Source organism: Ochotona curzoniae, unplaced genomic scaffold, assembly GCF_017591425.1.
Source record: "Ochotona curzoniae isolate NIBS_2020 unplaced genomic scaffold, NIBS_Ocur_1.0 scaffold_4506, whole genome shotgun sequence".
NCBI lineage: Eukaryota > Metazoa > Chordata > Mammalia > Lagomorpha > Ochotonidae > Ochotona > Ochotona curzoniae.
In genome coordinates this window covers 22804737-22826009 of record NW_024467119.1, presented here as the reverse complement: position 1 = coordinate 22826009, position 21273 = coordinate 22804737, and the positions used below count along the sequence as shown (strand labels likewise).

General features: G+C 39.1%; 1 protein-coding gene across 1 annotated transcript; it reads left to right on the top strand.

Moving 5' to 3' along the window:
- The first annotated feature begins 3606 nt into the window (after positions 1-3606).
- On the top strand, positions 3607-5432 carry GK2 (glycerol kinase 2). Its single transcript, XM_040966980.1, has one exon. It carries the CDS (start codon positions 3607-3609, stop codon positions 5254-5256), a length of 1650 nt encoding a protein of 549 aa, XP_040822914.1. The 3' UTR covers positions 5257-5432.
- Positions 5433-21273: the final 15841 nt, after the last annotated feature.

Sequence of the window (21273 nt, the reverse complement as noted above, 5' to 3'; positions counted from 1 at the left end):
TACTCTGACTTCCTAAGAACCCATGGAAGATTTACTTCAGTGAAACATACATCCTAGTGGAAAAAAAGTAAAGCAATATTTTAGTTACTTTTTGTGCTCTTTTTCTTTTTGATATTAGTTCCAGTTTAAAAAAAAAAATCCTCATCCTTGAGGAAATTCAGTAGTGTACTCGACTTAATATTCATTAAATTTTTTAAATTACATTGAAAAGTTGAGTTTCAATTCATTGGACTTATACACAGGACAAAGTAGAAGAGAAGTAGTAAAAGTAGGAGAGATTGGATTTATCTTGTCATCTAAAAGAGACAAAAATGTTAAAAAAATTCATAACATATTGAATTTTGGACAATGAAAGGCAGTGGTTCCTAAAGTAGAAAAGACATGGATGTTCGCTGATTCAATGCCTTCAGTGACAGTTTAGGTAAAGCTCAGGGCGAGGTTGCCAGGTATAAGAAAATAGAAACACTACAGGGAGGAGATGGAATGCAGCAGCAGCATCCAGGAAACCAAGGAGGCTAGAGTGTGCAGGAGATAGCGTTGTAAGGAAGTTACTGAGCCAGCACACAGTAACTCAGCAGCTAAATCCTCATCTTTCAAGCACTAGGCTCCCATATGGGTACAGGTTCATATCCTGGCTGCTCCACTCCATTCAGGACCCTTCTTGTGGTCTGTGAAAGCAATAGAGAATAGTCCAAAGCTTTGGGACCATGCAACCACAGGGATACCTGGTAGAAGCTCCTAGTTCCTGGTTTTGAATTGGCTCAGTTCTGGACATTGAGGCCTCTTAAGAACTGAACAAGTGAATGGAAGATCTTTCTCTCTTTCTTTCTGTAAATTTTCCTTTCCACTAAAAATAAATTAAGATTAAAAAAAACAAAGCAAAGCAGGAAAGAAAGGAAGGAAGGAAAGAAGAAAGCAAGAAAGCAAGAAAGAGAAAGAAAGAAAAGAAAAAAGAAAGAAAGAATGAATGAATCCCAGCGTGGTAGCCTAGTCGCTAAAGTCCTTGCGTTGCACGGGCCAGAATCCCATATGGGTGCCAGTTCTAATCCCTGTGGCCATGTTTCCCATCCAGCTCCCTGCTTGTAGCTTGTGAAAGCAGTCCAGGATGGCCTAAAGCCATGGGACCCTAAACCCGCATGGGAGACCCAGAAGAGCCCCCCGGCTCCTGGCTTTGAATTGGCACAGTACCAACTGTTGCTGTCATTTGGGGAGTGAATCAATGGACAGAAGATCTTCCTCTCTCTCCTCCTCCTCTCTATATAGCTGAGTTTGCAAATAAAAAATAAATAAATCTTTTTTAAAAGAATAAAAAAAGAAAATTTGAGAATCTAAAATAATCCAGGGACCAACTAGGCATTAAATAAAAAGTCTCAGGTGCACAAAGAAACAGGGAAAAACAAACTATCAGTAGGTAAGCAACAGTCAAATCTGAACCAGAACTGTCACAGATAGGTAGCATCAAATAAAACTATTATTCTTTATTTTAAAAAGATTTATTTTTATTTTTATTGGAAAGGCAGGTGTACCAAGAGAGAAATGGAGAAAGACCTTCCATTTGCTGGTTCACTGCCCAGGTGGCCTGAATGACCAGAGCTGAGTCAATCTGATGTCAGGAGCCAGGAGCTTCTTCTGAGTCTCCCATGCAAATTCAGGTTTCCAAGGCTTTGGCCATCCTCAGTTGCTTTCCCAGGCCACAAGCAGGGTGCTTTTCCTGGCCACAGGAGGACTTGAAGTAATGCTCATATGGTATCCTGGGGCACGCAAGGCAAGGATTTAACCACTAGGCCATCATACTGGGCCCAATTAACTATCATTCTAACTATGTGCTCAAAAGAGTTACATAAATATTTAATAAAATTCAAAATTTAGCACAGGTGTTTAGCCTAGCAATTAACAAGACCACACTTTATGTCAGGGTATCTGGATTTGATTCCCAGCTCTGGTTTCTCAATGCAGAGTTCCTCTAAGGCTGCTCGTAGGAGGCAACAGTGATGACACAAGTGACTGGGGCCCTGTGACCCATACGGGACACCTACACTGAGTTCTTGCTTGCCAGCTTGCCTGTCCCAGCCTCCATCACTGTGGATATTTACAGTGAGCCAATGAGTGAGACAACTTACTCTCTCCCTTCAACTCTTCTAGTTCTCCCTGTCTATATGTCTCATTGTGTCTTAAATAATTACAAATAAGTAAAAGGCTGAAATTAAGCTTCTGGAGGTTAAAATTCCACTGTGGCAAGTGGAAAAGACATTGGTTGAATTAACAGCAGATTAGATACTGGGGTAGGGAAGTTAAATGGGCCTAAAGAGATTGTAATGGAAACTATCTGAATTAAGCACAAAGAAATAATGATTATTATGAGTTGAGCACTGGTGAATCATGGTTAGATGCAGTATGATTGGAGTCCCTGAAGGAGAGGAAAAAAAAGAATAAAACATTTGAAAATTTTACAGGTCAAAGTTTTCCAACTTCAATGAAACTAATAAACCTACAATCAAGTAATTCAATGAATCATAAGAACAGAAAATAATAAAACTCCAGAGCATATCAGAATAAAACTGATCAAAGTCATTTATAAAAGGAAAATTGCTAATGGCAGTGTTAAAAGGAAGGCCTATTAAAACAACAACAAACACCCAAACAAAAACGAAAGAATGACAGAAACAAGTATTCTGACTAGTGAATGGGATCCCCATGTCTGATGAAGGAGCGCCTGGGTTTGGTTGCAGGCTTGCAGGCTTGGGCAGCTCACTTGAGTTTTCTATGGATTCTGACCCTGGAAGGCACTGCTGATGGGTAAGTAATGAGGTTCCTACCTACTACCAGGGAGATGTGGACTGTATCAGTGTCAACTTACAGAAGCTCTCTCTCTCACCCTCCTCTCTCTCTCTCTCTCTCTCTCATCATATAGATGATGTATCCATGTAACCACTTAATGATGCTCCTCACTGTTTTATGTACATGTGTATATGTCTATACATGCATATGTATATACACACATATACACACATATTTCCTTTCCCAAATAAAGGCGAATTCAAAAAAGACTAAAAGGCAAAATAACAGAAAAGCTCACCCCTGAAACAATCAGACTGTGCACCCAAAGTTTCAAGCTGCTGAAGTTTAAAAAGCAAACAAAAGAAGTCAATTAGATCTCTGTACCTAAAGAAAATAACTTTAAATAACAAAGTTTGATACTGTTTTGATATTCACAAATTGGAAGCTTTCCCTTATGTTTGACCTGAAATATAAGAACTACTAACGTCTATCTTACAAATAAAAAGGAAATGACAGAAACATAAATGCACACAGAGCAGTGAGGAGCGTCAGTAACTGTGGTTACACAGATGAATATATTATTTATTAAAACTTAAATCACCTTGCATCATGTAGCAGTGGCGGGTTGGGGGCGGGGCCTGGGAAGGGAGGGGTGAGAAGGTGCAGTCCGTTAAGGGCAAAGGTCGCTTTGAGCTGACTCCTCTTCCGCAGGGATCAGGGTCACGCCTCCTCATTGTTCTTCTGACCCCACGCTCTGCGTCCCTCCCCTCCCCCCAGGTCATCACCCCGGAAACGGCACCCGAACCGCTGAGCTGACAGACTGATTTCATGGCAGCCCCAAGGAAAGCAGCTGGGGGGCCTTTGGTGGGGGCGGTGGTCCAGGGCACCAACTCCACTCGCTTTCTGGTTTTCAATTCAAAAACAGCAGAACTGCTTAGTCATCATCAAGTGGAATTATCGCAAGAGTTCCCCAAAGAAGGATGGGTGGAACAAGACCCTAAGGAAATGCTTGAGTCTGTGTATGAGTGTATAGCGAAAACCTGTGAGAAACTTGGTGAAATGAATATCGATATATCGAACATCAAAGCGATTGGGGTCAGCAATCAAAGGGAAACCACCATCGTCTGGGACAAGAGAACCGGAGAACCTCTGTACAATGCCGTGGTGTGGCTTGATCTAAGAACGCAGTCTACCGTGGAGGCTCTGAATAAAAAGATTCCAGGAAATAACAACTTCGTCAAGACGAAGACAGGCCTTCCACTGAGCACGTACTTCAGCGCTGTGAAGCTTCGCTGGCTGCTTGACAATGTGAGACAAGTTCAACAGGCCGTTGAGGAAGGCAGAGCTCTTTTTGGTACCATTGACTCATGGCTCATCTGGAGTTTGACAGGAGGAGTGAATGGAGGTGTCCATTGCACGGACGTAACCAATGCAAGCAGGACCATGCTTTTCAACATCCATTCTCTGGAATGGGACCAAGAGCTCTGTGACTTTTTTGAAATTCCAATGAGCATTCTTCCAAATGTCTGGAGTTCCTCTGAGATCTATGGCCTGATGAAAAGTGGGGCCTTGGAAGGTGTGCCGATATCTGGGTGTTTGGGGGACCAGTCCGCTGCGTTAGTAGGACAGATGTGCTTCCAGGAAGGACAAGCCAAAAACACTTATGGAACAGGCTGTTTTTTACTGTGTAACACAGGTCGCAAGTGTGTGTTTTCTGAACAAGGCCTCCTGACCACAGTCGCTTACAAACTAGGCAGAGATAAGCCAGTGTGTTATGCTCTGGAAGGTTCTGTTGCCATAGCTGGGGCCGTTGTTCGTTGGCTGAGAGACAATCTTGGAATTATACAGACCTCAGAAGAAGTTGAAAAACTTGCTCAAGAAGTGGGTACTTCTTATGGGTGCTATTTTGTCCCAGCTTTTTCAGGGTTATATGCGCCTTACTGGGACCCAAGTGCAAGAGGGATCATCTGTGGTCTCACTCAATTCACCAATAAGAATCACATTGCTTTTGCTGCATTAGAAGCTGTTTGTTTCCAAACCCGAGAGATTTTGGATGCCATGAACCGTGACTGTGGAATTCCACTCAGCCATTTGCAGGTAGATGGAAGAATGACCAATAACAAAATTCTTATGCAATTACAAGCCGATATTCTGCATATTCCAGTGGTAAAATCCTCTATGGCAGAAACAACCGCACTGGGAGCTGCCATGGCTGCAGGAGCTGCAGATGGAGTAGGCGTCTGGAGCCTCGACCCTGAGGACTTGTCAGCTGTCACGATGGAACGTTTTGAACCACAGATCCAGGCCACAGAAACTAAATTACGTTACTCTACATGGAAGAAGGCTGTGACAAAGTCAATGGGTTGGGTTACAAATCCTGATGATCCTTCAATCTTCTCTAGTCTGCCCTTGGGTTGTTTTATAGTGAGTAGCATGATAATGTTAATTGGAGCAAGATACATCGCAGGTATACCATAACAATACCCACCATGGATTCCTAAGATGTGAGTTTTTTACATGATGAAAGAACCCGCAATTCCATCTCTCAGTATGATGACACTATTGTAGATTGTGATGTTATTTATAAACCTCTTGCTATATGTCCCATGGACACCTGTGGCTTGAAATAAATAAAACACAATAGAAAAGCAACTGGAGAAACATCTGCCGTCTTTTTTTGACAACAACAGTTAAGGTTTGGCCAGCCATCTTAAGTGCTAACTCCCTCCACTGCCACAATAGCCACCCTATAAAATAAAGGTTTTTCAGATTCTGTCCATGGAACCTTTCATTAATTATACATGGACAGTAATTCTTACATTAATTCTCTGTATGATACACACTCGATTTAGAGCTGTTACTAATCTGCTGAAGTTGAAATTTTTGTTTTATTTAAACCCCAAAGTCCTCTTTCCTACATAGTAGGGAGACTAACGCATCTTCACTGAATGCTTAGTATAAACATTTGCTAAATTCTTATAAGAGGAACTTTCTACTCACATAAAAAAATTCGCTAAATTGAAATTTTTCATACATCTTTAGTATAATTATGACATCACACAATTACTCTAAATTGTATGAATCTGGTGAAGATTTTGGCAATTTTCCTTTTACATTGTTGATTTTTATGCATTTTCATTGTTACATAAAGTATATATGTCTATATCATAAGATCACACTGTAGCTTATGTATAAATGGATAATCTTAAATGGGTTACTATATATACAAATATAAAAACATATGTATATACACAACACGTGTGCATATTATGAAGAGAAACTTTTAAAAATCTAAAACATTTTATTATATGTTCCATGTGAAATAAAAGTGTATTATCATTTCAATATTTTTTTTTTTAAAAACAATATCTACTTGAAAGAGTTAAGAGAAATAACTGGAACGATCTACTGGTTCACTCCCCTAGGTGGCTAAAATGGTTAGAATTGGGCAAAGTTAAAGTCAGGAGCCAAAAGCTTCTTCCAAGTCTCCTAGCTGGGTAAGAGAGGCCCAAACACAATTGTACCATCCTCTGCTGCTTTTTCAGGCCATATAAAAAGATCCAGTTCATATTAGGACCAGGACAGCAATTAGGCTAGTGTGGGATAGGTTACAGCACCCACCAGCAGGAGCTGGAATGGGGGCAGACTAGGCCAGGAAGAGCAATGAGCCTGCAGAAGCTCAGGTGAGGCAAGTCATTCCAGCCTGGGCCAAACAAGGGCCAAGTACATGAATCCCAGGGACAGAGGGGTCTCATACAGTTGGGTAGATTGGCTCAGGACATGGGTCCACATGTGTGGTGAGGGATGGGTTCCTGAGCTCCAGGGACAGGAGGAATTGGAAGGCTCTGGGTCCTTTGGCCCAGATCATGGGGCCCACCTCCTAGGTGGATTTTGGCTCCGTGAACCCCAGGGTGGGAAATCTGGGTCTCCTGGTCCGGGTCTCAGGGCTGGCTGGAATAATAAGTGGGTGTCGAGTTTGTGAACCCCAGGGGTGGGGGAGCCAGTGATGCTTGAGACATGTGGCCCAGCTTCTTGAACTTGCCTGCAAGAACATGCCCTACTTAATAAAAAGGTGGAACATTGTACACAGGCCCTGATGTAAAACGAGATTAAGGCAGCAGATTTGGTGCTGTAGCAGAACAACTAACTGGACAGCAACCCCAAGCAAACGAAGACAGCAAATAATTTTGGTGTACGGAGCCAATGGACACTGGGAGGGTGACATCCTTGGATCGGTGAAATCAGCATTTCAGAACTATGCAAGCCACTTGGAGAGAACCTTTGGAATATGTACACACTGAGACTCTGGGTTGATATGATGTGGTGGTTCCTCATCCCTGGGCACTGGGATGTGTGGAAAGTCATGAGTGGTTTTCCCCTTTGTTTCTCCCCTTCCCCCAGGAACAAGAAGAAATGGCAAATTTGGAAGTAACAAATTCACCCAATTCTCCCTAAAGCTTGATGCTTCCCAACCTGATCAACCATGTAATAATTATTTTTAAAAATAAAATTTAAAAGAAAAAAAAAAAAAGGACCCAGAAGAGAAGAGGAGCAGCCAGACTCTGAACTTGAGCCAATATGGGAAGCTAGTTTTGCAGGCGGCAGTCACTGGGTTCACAATAATATTTCTTGTATTTAATATTTTTCTGATTGTCTTAGCTGGACATTTACTGGAAAAAAGCACTATGGGATATGGCAATAAACATGGTTTTCAAGCAGAAAATGACTAGTCAAACAGAAAATAGTAATATACTATGGAGTTTAAGCATATTAAAAGAGAAATTAAAAGGACTTCCATTAGCTTGTTATTTATATACTATATAAAAAGCAGCATAATCACTTGGAGTTAAGTATCAATTGATGATTCAAATTGTAAATCACAAAGTAAATTACTATCCATCGGACAAATATGTATATAAACACCATAGTATAATCCTAAAGAGAGTAGACAGCAAATGAAAAGGGACAGAAAAATTGATAGGAAAGTATAAAACAATAGCAACCATATCAAAAGGCACATTGAAACGTAAATAGTGTAATCTGTAACAATGAATGATGTAGTTCCAAATAGCCAAAAGCAAAGAGTTTAAAAGTTCTAATGTGGTCCTGGCACGATAGCATAGTGGTTAAAGTCCTCGCCTTGCACATGCCAGGATCCCATATGGGCGCCTGTTCTAATCCCGGCGGCCCCATTTCCCATCCAGCTCCCTGCTTGTGGCCTGGGAAAGCAGTCGAGGACGGCCCGGCCCAATTCTGTGGAACTCTGCACCTGCATGGGAGACCCGGAAGAGCTCCTGGTTCCTGGTATCAGATTGGCTCAGCTCCAGCCATTGTGGCTGCTTGGGGAATGAATCATCGGATGGAAGATCTTCCTCTCTGTCTCTCCTCCTCTCTGTGTATCTGTCTTTCCAATACAAATAAATAAATAAATCTTTAAAAAAAGTTCTAATGCACAGAGCTGCGAATATATGAAATGCTGTTTACTTGCTGCTTATTACGTAATATCACACATGTATTGAACTGTATTCCATAATTAAGCATTAATATTATCAATTTAAAATTTTGAACATTAAATCATTTAAACAGTCTGAAACCCAACTGAAGAGTAAGATTAGCACATGAGACTAAAATATATACTGCATTCAGGAAGCATGACTCATACATAAAGAAAACATGGATTAAAAGTAAGAGAAAACAGGATGCTGTGTTAATACTAATTAAAAGAACTCTGGAGCGACTACAAATAACATCAAAATTTAAAAATAAAAAAATCTTAGCAATGAAAGATTATTTTGCAATATGAAAAAGGGTAAGTTTATCAAGATGATATAATCCTAAACATTTACACAGTGAAGTGTCAAAATATGTGCAACAAAATCTCATAGAACTAAAGGAAAAATAGCTACACATATGCAACAACAATGGGAGATTTTAGTATCAACATTTTAGAGAATAAAAAGAAAAAGTTTAAAGATTTATCTATTTATTTGAAAGTCAGAGTTCCAGAGAAAGAGGGAGACAGGGCTTCCATCCGTTGATTTCATTGCCCAGATGGCTCCAATGGCAAGGGCTGTGCCAGGCTCAGCCAGGAGCTCAGGGCGTCTTGCAGCAGCTGCTGAGAAACTTGAGACAGTGAGAGACGCGACATGAACAGGAAAGGGTAGGAACATGATTCTAAAGGGACATCAGAGAATTTGGGAGACTGATTACTTTCCATTATATGCAGGGATTTTAAAAAGTTTGTTGAGAATAGATCTGGCATTTATTTGTGGTGGAAACAACTTTTGAAACATATGGTAAATACTTTTTTATGATGTATATTTCCCTACTATGTTCGAATTACAAAAAAAAAAATTTTTTTCACCAAAATAAATCATCCAGTTCTCTTCCCATGAATTTTTGAAAGACTTTTGTAAAAATGTATCTCACGGCCCAGCGCAGTGGTGCAAGTGGTTAAGGTCCTCGCCTTGCACTCCTGGGATCCCATATGGGCGCCGGTTCTAATCCCGACAGCCCCACTTCCCTTCCAGCTCCCTGCCTGTGGCCCGGGAAAGCAGTCGAGGGCGGCCCAAGGCTTTGGGACCCTGCACCCGTGTGGGAGACCCGGAAGAGGCTCCTGGCTTCGGATCGGCATAGTATCGGCCGTTGCGCTCACTTGGGGAGTGAATCATCTGATGGAAGATCTTCCTCTCTGTCTCTCCTCTCTGTATATCCGCCTTTCCAATAAAAAAAAAATAATAAAAATAAATCTTTAAAAAAAATGCATCTCACTAAAACTATTTTTAACTGCAGTAAAACTTCAATCTCTAAAGGAATATAACTGAAGTTTGTCAAGCAGCTAGTCTTTGACTTACTGATTCATGCTGCCTGGTTGCACAGTCTGCTCACACTGGGTGTGCCAGTTCTCAGCTCCAGCAGGTTGCTGGGCCTTATGGGAAGTCATTTGTGAGATTATGCAGGATGAGTATATGATAATGTCCAGCACCATTTAAAACAAATTAATTTCCCATTTCATTTTTCTGTCCATAATTCTCAATCTGGGGCCTGTTGCAAATGACCTTTTAAAGAGGCAAAAACAAAGATACTTGTAAGAGTCTAAAACCCAGCATGTTGGTCTGGGTTTTAGACTTTGCATAAATACATTCCTGTGATATTCAACTTTCCTACACACACCCCTTTCCTTTTGCAAATCTAACTTCCACATAATACTGGGAAATTACAGTATTTTGTCCTAAGGCTAGAAGCTATATTACCAGAAAGCAGAACTACATGGTTAAATTATGACACACATGTGCAGGGTCCCAAGGCTTTGGGCTGTCCTCAACTGCTTTTTCAAGCCACAAGCAGGGAGCTGGATAAGAAACAGAGCCGCCGGGATTAGAACCGGTGCCCATATGGGATCCTGGCACTTTCAAGATGAGGATTTTAGCTGTTAGGCTTTCGTGCTGGGCCCAATTGAAGAATTCTATGTGATATTCATGTAGAAGTCACACTAAAAAGATAAACTGTATCTAGCTCGGCTCTAGCAGTGTTATCTGTATACCCTAGCCCAAGGGATTAAATATCTCACTCTCCTGACTGTATTGAGAATCCTGAATTATTATGTTTGTGCCAGATTTCTGTTGCTTATATTATCATATTGACATAAGTAGTCTCCCAGGGAAGCTATTATTTCATCGACAGCAAGCCTTTGTTCTCCATGTATGAGTCTAAATGTTGCATTAAACAACTTTCATTTAGGTGGAACATCATGCACCAACTCATGACTATTAGATATAAGAAATTTGTTTTTGTGCCTTTTAAAAAATCATGTGAGTTAATAAGATCCCCTAGGGTAATTTTCCAGCAAATTCTGAAGTAAATTCAACATCATCTCAGTCAGTCACCTCATAAACGATAGCTCTATGGTCAATGTTGATTGTTTCAATCAAAACAAAATGAATAAGCTTACTAGTTAAACGTCCCCTGTAGTTTCCATCATCAGTGTTCACAGACCCAGTTATGTGAGGCTTGGAGAAATTGTATGTGTTCCTTGTCCTCTGTGTGGTTAGCATATATTACAGCTCATCATCATGCCATGCCTTAACAAACTGATTTACTTTAGAGAAAGGCAGGCCCTGGCCCATGGTGGGAGGAAAAAAAAAACCAACAGAGTAGAAGATAATCAGACTGTGTTAATAATTTTGCATTATATTGCATTATACTATATATAAAATTCAGTTCATTGTAAACAATGCACAGATGGTTCTGATATACAGTTATCAGTGCATGTTTTCAAGCGTCGTAAGATGTGAGTTTAGAAACATTTACAAAGCCAAAATTAGAAAACTATCTTCAAGTGTACAACTTTGAACGAAAGCTGAGCAAAACCAGAAAATGTTTTAGTGACAACAAACAAAGATAACGATTTTTTGTCTAACTCTTTCTGAATGGAAATAGGAAACCTGTTTTCATGATTGTATGGCCTCAGCAATAAGACCAAAGCAGAGTAAGTGTACACCCTGGAGCAGAAAGCTTTGAGAATTCTCTCTCTCTGTCTCTCTCTCTCTCTCTCCATAATATTTGTCTGATTCTTTACTTAATCCGAATTTCACACAGCCATGGATATCCACCATTAATTGGATTTCACATCAACAACTTTTGAGATGGATTCTTGATGTAGACGTTAAGATTCTACCTGAGATATCATGTGCCTAGATTTGGATTTTGCTTTGTTCTGTTTCTTGCTAATGTTCACCCTGGAGTTGGTCGTGATGGTACAAGTACTTGACGTGCTGTCACCTGTGGGAGGTCAGGACTGAGGTCCAGGTTTCTGGCTTCATTGGTCTTCACGGTGCATGTGGGGAGGAAAGCAGTAAATGGAAAATTATCTTTCTCTTCTTTCTCTCCCTTTCTACCTCATTCCCTGCCTTTTGGATAAATAAAAAATTAGTTAATACATTTTTTCCCAAAATTGATAGAACAATAAAGTTGCCTTTCCAATCCAAGAAAGGCATAGCTTCAGAATTTGGGAGATGATTTATCTAGGGATCATGATTAGTATCATAAAAATTAGTATCCTTAAAAAACAATGTTCTCAAAATGCCAAGACAACTCTCACAATGTCAGAAGAGGCTAGGGCTTGACCGGACTCGAAAGGGCATCCCGTTCTGTATCCTCCAATACAAAAGGTAAGTACAAAATTCAAATTATGTGTAATTGACACTCAGCAATATCGAGGGCAAGATTTAAAAATGCTTCAATTTTCTTGTATTTTTCAGTTCACATAATGGATAGCACTCTACCTCAAATCAAACTGTTTTACATTTTTATAAGATGAAAGAAAAAGTGCTAATAACTGTTAGATTTCCTATGAAACCTAGTGTTATGTCTCAGGCAACACATAACGAGGAACAAATGCACCAACTCATACACACATAGGATTTTTATGGCCAATTAAGTAAGTTCTAGAAGATTCTGAACAATAATGATACTGTTCTTTATTCATTAATGATTTTTTTCCTAAAGAACAATAGTCTTTGAGGTATCATTTCCATTCTCTTTTAATCTGAGAAAAGCACATTTCTTCTACCCCCTCTTCCTTCTCTCCTTTCCTTTCTTAATCCTCCCCTTTTCCTGAAGCCCATCCATCAAGACCTATCATATATTTACTACTTGTATTCACAACATTAAAGGGATGGCAATCTGCTCAGTACCCCGCAGATGAACATGAGCTAAAAATTGTCCTTGGCAATTGGGCACTTAACTGTCCACTGAGCACCAAGTAGCAATGTGCTCCAGCTTTGACATGATGCTCATAAAGAAGAACAGAATACATTTCAGTTGCATCAAAAACAAGTTGTGTACCAAATCTTTGCTTCAATAAGTATCCGAGCAATCATTTTTCCATTTTTTATTCATCTCTTCATGACCTCTATCCTTCAGATCTAACCATTGCTCATGCTTGAACTTTTTGACCATCTCATACTTGTTTTTTTTTAGTTTTTATTATTATTTTTTTATTGGAAAGGCAGATATACAGAGAGGAGAGATAGAGAGGAAGATCTTCCGTCCGATGATTCACTCCCCAAGTGAGCGCAACGGCCAATGCTATGTCGATCCAAAGCCAGGAGCCTCTTCCGGGTCTCCCACGCAGGTGCAGGGTCCCAAAGCTTTGGGCTGTCCTCGACTGCTTTCCCGGGCCACAGGCAGGGAGCTGGATGGGAAGCGGGGCAGCCAGGATAGAACCGGCGCCCATATGGGATCCCAGGCATGCAAGGCGAGGACCTTAACCACTGTGCCACTCTGCGCCACTGCGCGCCACTGCGCCACTCTGTGCCACTGCGCCACTCTGCGCCGGGTCTGACCATCTCATACTTGTTTCTGAGTCGAGCTTCATTATGTAGTAGGAGAACCATTCAGTTCCTCTGAATAGCATAAATATAGACAAAACACTACTAATTCTTTTAAAATATTTTCCATAGCTTCTCATGGTATCTCTCCTTTTACTGACATAATTGATACCTGCCATTACAGAAGTGGAGGTATATTAGAAATTAATATAAAATTTAGAAATGTTAGACTTCATATTTAAAACATAACCTCAGTTTAGAAATCGCCTGTGTCACACCTCTTCAAAGATTTAGAAGCAAAGAGCAGAAAAGGCCTAAAGTCTCAATGCTGAGCAGTGCCAAGGATGCTGGCAATAGGACTCAAGGAAAGTTTCTCCTGCCAAGTTCCCTTTGAGGACTTCACACTGCCAAGTTCTCTTTGAGGACTTCAATTGTAAGAATAAAAATAGTACTAATTTTCTGTAACTCAGATATAGAGATATGTACTGTGTACTAGAAAAGTCCTTGTAATTAAAAAGAAATTTCTTCCCCTAGCATTCAGCTAAGTTCTAGGGAAAGAAACGTCTTGGGGGACTGAATTTCAAATGTCCTTTCTGCTGTTTTCCCCTTTCATTCCATCATTGCCATAATCACTTACTTGATAAGCTACAGTTACTTAATCAGGTGACCCAACTCTTACCTTCATCTTCTTTAACATTCCTAGCATGCCCCTTCATGCAACCAGAAATAAAGTAGCATAATGGCAAAGAAGCAATGCATTATCATTGTAAAAAATAAAAGAATATAACGGTAAACCAGACTGCTAAGGTGACCAGATGAGGGAAAAGATATGAAAATAAAACTTAGCTGTAGGTATTTAAATGAACAATAGTATTAGAGATAAGTTCTAAGAGTTTATAAACACAGATTTATGCAAAGAAGAGACATGGGAAATAAAATCTGAGGTCAAGAACCTTGACTATTCCTCAAAGGACATGGTTTTTATTTCCCGTGAAAAATAACCATCTTCAAAAGGTTTTCGTTGAGGTGAACAGTGTGATGAGAACATCCTGTTTATGCCCCCTGGACTAGGAGCTTGTGTCACAGAGACAGCAGGTAAAGGCACTGACTCCTGGCCATGGTTCTAGGTTCTGGCACTCGGCACAGAGGGGCTCTCAGCACTTTGCTTAACTTCACTATTCTATATGGAAGATGGTGGAGACAATGCTGATGGTGGTGATGGGAGTTGTCAGGAGTGATGCATTGTTGAGGAATGAAATAATTCTTGTGAAATTCTTAGAGATGATAGGTCCTATGTGTTTACCATGATTATTTTGTTATTAGGACTACCAAGTGGTATAAATATATGAAAGAATATGATCCTGCTGTCATGAAATGATAACAACAAAATAGTAAAAAGACCTTTGTTAATATAAGCTCTTTCCCAAGCAGATTTTGCACAATGTCCAAAGTTTCCATGTAAAAACAGTATACTTCTCTAAGGACAATCAATATCATTCTAATAGTGTGGTTGATTATCTGCTTTTTTGGCAAATCACAAGATTCTAAAAGATCACAATTCCCTTTTTTCTTTTTCTTTTCCTTGCTTTGTTATACACTAGTAGAGTTTGGGATAAGATGTTTTCTAAACAAAGCATAATCAATAACATTTATTCTCCTAATACACAGAGACTTGGTTTTTTCTTCAACAGAAACAATAGCCAAAATTCGATAATGGCTCCAAAGGAACTATTGTGATTTTTACTTTAATTATTTTTAGAAGACATTTATTTATATGAAAGTTGAAGTTATAGAGGGCAACAAGATGGGAAGAAAGAGATAGAGCAAGATATTTTCCATACACTGGTTCACTCCACAAACAGCTTCAGTGGCCAGAACTGGACCAAGCGAAAGCCGAGAGCCAAGAGCCAGCAGCTTCCTTCAGGTCTTCCATATGTGCAGCATCTCAAACACCTGGGTTATCCTCTGCTGATTTTCCCAGGGCATTACCAAAAGTCTGAATCGGAGGTGGATTTCCCAGGGTATGAACTTGTGCCTATTGGGATGTTGCCATCACAGGTGGCAGCCTCTTTCATGATATTAAGAATTTATTCCAGTGTAAGAGCAATCATTTAGCAGACAATGATCTGTGTCTCTTGGATGATTACATTTGTGATCCACATCTAATACTTATTGAACACTTGCTCTCTGCAGGCACAGTTCTAAACTTTTACACTATTTATCTCATTTAATATAACTGCTTCAATTTCTTTCTTTATGCTAATTTAATTCTTTGCACATTTCTCACTGATTATTGGTCATCTTTGAAGAAATGAGTTAAGTTATTAAACATTATAAAATAGTGTAGTCAAGAAGGGAGCTATAGAGTGAAGGGATATTTCAAATGAGTTTGTGGTATCCAACATCCCCCAAAATTTATCAATCATTTTCTTACACTATTGAAGTATTTCCCTCAGATTACTTATGATCACAGCTGGATATAGAAATCTTACAACCACTGCAATCTGACTCCTACTATTTCTTCTTCCTTCATTCTATTCTATTTTCAAAAGTGATGAATTCATCGCTCACCTTTCTGCAACCAAACTGAATCTCAGGTCAGGAGTTATTGATTCAAACGTCTGTAAGTACCACATATACTGACATTGCAACAATAAGATATGCCATGACCAGTCAAAATACTGTTTTATTAAAATAACGTATACTAAGGGGCCAGGCATTCCATCATAGTGAGTTAAACTGCTCTTTGGAATGCCCACAGCACTAATCATGGCTTTATGGACAATTCCCAAATCAAATTCCAGCCCAGCTTCTGTTAATGCCACTGAACAGCATCTGATTAGTGCCTACATACTTGAGATTGGGCCACCCAAAGGGGGATCCATATGGATATCGAGGGTTTGGATGTCAGTTTGACCCAAACCCGGTTAATGAAGGCATTTGGTGAGTGAAGCAGCAGGTAGATGTCTCTGTGTTTCTCCCTCTATCTCAGTCACTCTATCTTTCAGATAAATTATATATATACATATATATAAATGAAAATTATATACTAAAACATTTTTCTCAGTTTTATTACTTTAACTTCAACAAAACACCTAATTTACAAATAAAAACATGTAAACAAACATAAAATTGAAAGTTAAGGTGACCTATGGAGTGTAGAGAGTAATATCAATGAAATAAGGCAAGGTGTTTCAATGCTGATGTCCCAGCCATTAAGCTTGCGTGCAGAGGGCAGAGATGCTCTCAGGAAGCTGAGTCAGCACACTGAGAAGTAACGCATCCCACACTGCACATGCAGCAGAACACACATCTTCCCCCCAATCTGAAAACACGTCTAATCATTTACTTACCTATCCTACATTTTAACTCTCCCGTGCTGAGTCTATCACTGTGATTTACATAACCCCTTCCCTTCTGCACAGAAACATACCTTCTTTCTCTCGAGGTAAGGTGAGTGAGCAATAGACGGACTGCTCATCTTTATACTTACAAAGGTTGATGAAGTGCCATCCCCTAGTGTAGGCGTTGTCAGGTTGGAAGCCCTGGAGCTTTTCTCATATGTCAACACATTGGAGGTAGATTCTGTGCTTTCCTGACAAATAAGAGAGAAGTAAATAAACACAATCTCTCCCTTCCTCTTCAGAGGAAATGTTACTAATCCGGAGTAACAACACCGGTTATTGGTGTTGGTCTGATCATTTTTTATAGCAGTTAGTATGTGTTTCACTAACTTTTGAATAGCATAGCACATGATTATCTGCTGAGAAATCAACTTTCTTTTCCAAACCAAAGTTTGCAAAAATACAGAATCAATATTTATTTTAAAGTATCTTATTAAAAGAAGTGAAAGTTCAAAAAATAAAGTGTTCAAACATATTGAGGTGATCAATTAAGTATGTCATAGCCATTACTAATACTACAGGACTAGCTGAAATTGGCTCAGTAACTGTGATTTGCAGTGATTTCGGGAGTGAACCAGTGGATGAAAATATTTTTTCTCTCTCTGTTGCTTTCTCTTTTGAATTTTTAAAATGCCTAACAAGAAATCTATTACCTTAATTGTGATATTCTTTAGTTCAGGGCATTAAATGATAATATTTAACTTTGTCCATTATATTTTCATTGAATCTTTTAAGGGGTCCCCAGTAAACATTGGCTTTTGTAACAAGAACAAATAAAATTTTACAAACAGTGATGTGTAGAAGGAAAAACAGCCTTTGGTAATGAGAAGATCTATAAATTTTACTTTGTTGTCACAATGGAAATTAACAGAGTAAAGCAGAGGGAAATGCGCTCTTGCATATCTTGTTTTCTACCATGATGGTAATTCCTCGGCCTCTTCTAAAACACAGTAAGTAACTAATCACTGGGTTACATGACCCATCCAGAGGAATGCCCTCAACGTGAGAGATGTAATGTGCCTCCTTTGACTCCGAAAACAAATTCAGGCTTAGCAAAATTAATCAGACTAATGAAGATAATCAAAAGAATTCTCATTTCATAAACATTACACTTTTTCCCACTATATTAAATGAAACACCCTCAACTAAACTTGGATTTACTTAGGTTTATGCAGCATTCTGTGATATATACGCTACAAATATATATAATAATAATATTGATAATGATCAGAAATAATATCTAAAGAGAATCACTTTATACAATTCAGTTTACTTTAGCTAAATAACTAAGAGTTGTTATATGCACTATTGCATCCCATAAATTAAGACATCGAGTAAAAAATTAATTTAGTTCTTTTTGAAAGTATCAAAGAATGCCAAACACAGATTTCATGGTAAAATGTATGAACCTTCTAATTTAATAGGACTGGTATCATTGTTTCTTGTCTTAGATGAGAAAGAGTTGCCCATGCTCAAATTTCAGCTATTGTCAACACTCAAAATTCAATGAGTAGATCAAACTGTAGATGAGGCCAAGTGGATTAGTTAGCAAATCATGAGCATTTTATTGATTGCTAGATCGAATGTCGGTCAGAATTCACTGCAATTCTGAAAAGCTCTCTAAGAAGTATTTGTGGTGTTGTATGAAAGAAATCATGGTCACCTTGTAGTTGGACTCACTTTTAACCAACACTTTGAATCACTCCACTGTTAAAATGATATTGCGTCCATGATGTGTGTATCTCTGCCAGCGTGAATCCTTCTCCAGGAAACACTCCTGCCTTAAGGCCTGCTGGTGTGCTTCCCTGGCTCTTATTCTCATTCACAAATAAAGAGGAGGTCAGGAGGGGAACCCCAGCCCACTCAGCATTAGGGTCTCTGTCAGCTATCACCAACGGCAGAGTTTATGACAAATGAGAAGCCAGGCTTCCAGCTGAATTTCAGTTTAGTTATTTTTGTTTTAATGTATGTGTGAATCAATTAATCCTGTCATAGAAGGGCATCGTAAACTGTGTGCCAGAGTTAATGAGTCAGACATTATCACATCATTACACCAGCTGGCATAATGTAGCATGTGTTGTTTGTCATAATATACACTGCCATGCTTAACAACCATTAATTGTTTACACGAGCAGTCATATTTTTCTTCAAAGAACCTTCAGCGACTGGTTAATATTTTGAAGGGTTTTTAAGTGAATAAGTATTGCAACAAAATCAGATCCTCACTTTAAAAAACAATCCACAATGGAAGAAGGCAAAACAAGGGGAAGACGATGAATGTCTGGGGCCCTTTCAGCGACCATCTCTGCAGTAGAACTTGGGATTCCTAAGACTGACGCCCAGATGATTCTACTCCCTCTCCAAATGACCCCTGCCCCGAAGGAAAGACATTGTCTGAAGACAAAATTAGTGAGCATGAGTAAAGCTATTGGTGAAGGAGCAGGTAGGCTTGTATCCAGGTGCTGCAATCACTGACAACAGAATGTCCTGAGAAGAAATACAATCATGGATTCACAATGTTCTAAAACCACTGTAGAAAAAGCTTGGCTACTATGGTTTGCTTGGCTGATGAAAGGAAGCACGTGACCGTCACAACCTGAAGTTACCATGCACCAGCTTTCTGTGGATTGGTTTCAGGAAATTTCTGCATGTTTGCATCACCATATGACTTTTCTCTTTCAAACAGACACCATAAATTAAAGGTAAATTTCCTGCAAGAGTCATGGGTGTAAATCATGGCAACCTTGAAAATTTTGACCCATAAGTATCTACATTTAGATGATAAAACTAAAAAGAATCAAATAATATTTATGTGTAATCTTTAGCTGGGGAAATTGTTTTCTTAAACTTAAAATTACCCCTCGTATTTATTAAAACTGAGTATTTCCAAGGATTTAGATTTGCTTCTTATAAATTAGACATAAATTAAAATCCACAGGCCTCCATTTTAAGAGCTCCTCACATTTATAGTAGAAATTTTAAAAGAATAACAATTTTATGTCAATCACATTTCCACCAAATTTCAAAAAGATTTGGGATGAAATGGAGGAAAATAATGCAATTTCCTAAAGTATCAAGGATATTAAAAAACCACTACTCATGTCTTGAACCCATTATTTAATGTTTAAATTTTGGTGCTATAACATAACAAAAGCAGAAATGAATTCCCTTCTACAATTTAATGATGCATATTAGGTAAAAGCATTCCTGTAGACTGACACTTCCTCTCCAATGGTTCAATACTTATGGAAAGCGAGATGTAGAATGCTGTTCATATGAGGTCTGTCCATGTGGGAATTTGGGACAACACTGAAGTTACTACTTCAGATTCCTGCATCCCATAATAGAGTGCTTGGTTACAGTCCCTGCTTCCTGCTAATATGCACCCAAGAAGGCAGGAAGCACAAACTGGTCAAGCACTTGCATAAGATTTACACTGAGTTCTGCCCGAGGCATGACTGTTCCAGGCATTTGATGAGTAGGGCACAGCATGCAACATCTCTCCTCTCACTGTGTGTTTCTCTATATATCTCTCTGCTTTTCACGTAAAGTGGTAAAAACAAGCATTAAAAAAAGAACGTATTTTTTTTCTATTTTATTTTTAATTTTATGACACAATTCCATATGGTCTGGCATTTTCCTACCCTCCCCACATTCCCTCCTCCCAACTGACTTCCCCCATATTATTACAATAGTATAGTCCTTCATAAGCAGTCATAGGTCCATAATTTCGTTATCTGTGTCCTGACATTGCTTGTACAGCCAACGGCAGCCATTCCAGCATCCTAATGTCAAGATATATCCAATAGTTTTAATGAACGTGTTCTTTTGAAAAATGCTTGCTCATTTCCTTCACACATTTCTTCATACGGTCATTTGTTTCACTGTTGTTTTGTCTCTGAAGGTTTCTGTGAGTCCTGGATATTGGTCCCCTCTCTATTGTGTGGTGTGCAAAGACTTTTCCCATTCTGTTAGTTGCTTCTTTGTTTGTTGATCATGTCCTTTGTTGTGCAGAAGGGTCTTACTTTTATGTATCAAAATTTATGTATTTTGGCTTTGACTGCCTGGCTTTTGGTGACTTTTCTAAGTCTTTTCCAATTCCTATATCTTGGAGAGTGCTTCCTATGTTTTCCCCTAATAGTGTGATAGATCCTGGGTGCAGATTTAGTTCCTTGATCCGTTTAGAGCTAATATTTGTATAAAGTAACTAGTCATGGTCTTGCTTCTTTCTTCTGCAGGCTGCTATCCAATTATCACAACAGCATTTGTTGAAGAGACCAGACTTTCCCCCTGGATTATTTTCAGTTATCTTGTTAAAGATTAGTTGGATGTACATGTGTGGGCTCACTCCTATGGTTTCTATTCTGTTCCATGGATCTTCTCTGTTTCTGTACCAGTAGCCAACTGTTCAGGTTACCGTTGCCTTATAGTATGCCTTGAGGTCTGGACCTGTGATTCCTCCAGCTATATTTTTGTTGTTAAGAATATCTTTGGCTATGTGTAGTTTCTTGTGTTTTGAGATGAATTTCCCCATCATGTTTTCTATTTCATAGCCATTCATCTGGCTCATTCTCATAAAATTATTCTTCATTTTAAGCTGTGATAAATTCAATGTCCAGGAAACAATATGACATCCAAAAAATTTAATGAAAAAATAGAAATAATTCCCTGACCATTCCTAATTATAAGAAGCAGAGATCACAACTGCAGTCTCAAATTTCTCCAGAATTGCAACAGAACTCTTTCAACATCTGATGGAT

What these genes read in the sequence shown, in the direction of transcription:
- GK2 (XM_040966980.1), top strand. Translation starts at nt 3,607, where the DNA reads ATGGCAGCCCCAAGGAAAGCAGCTGGGGGGCCTTTGGTGGGGGCGGTG.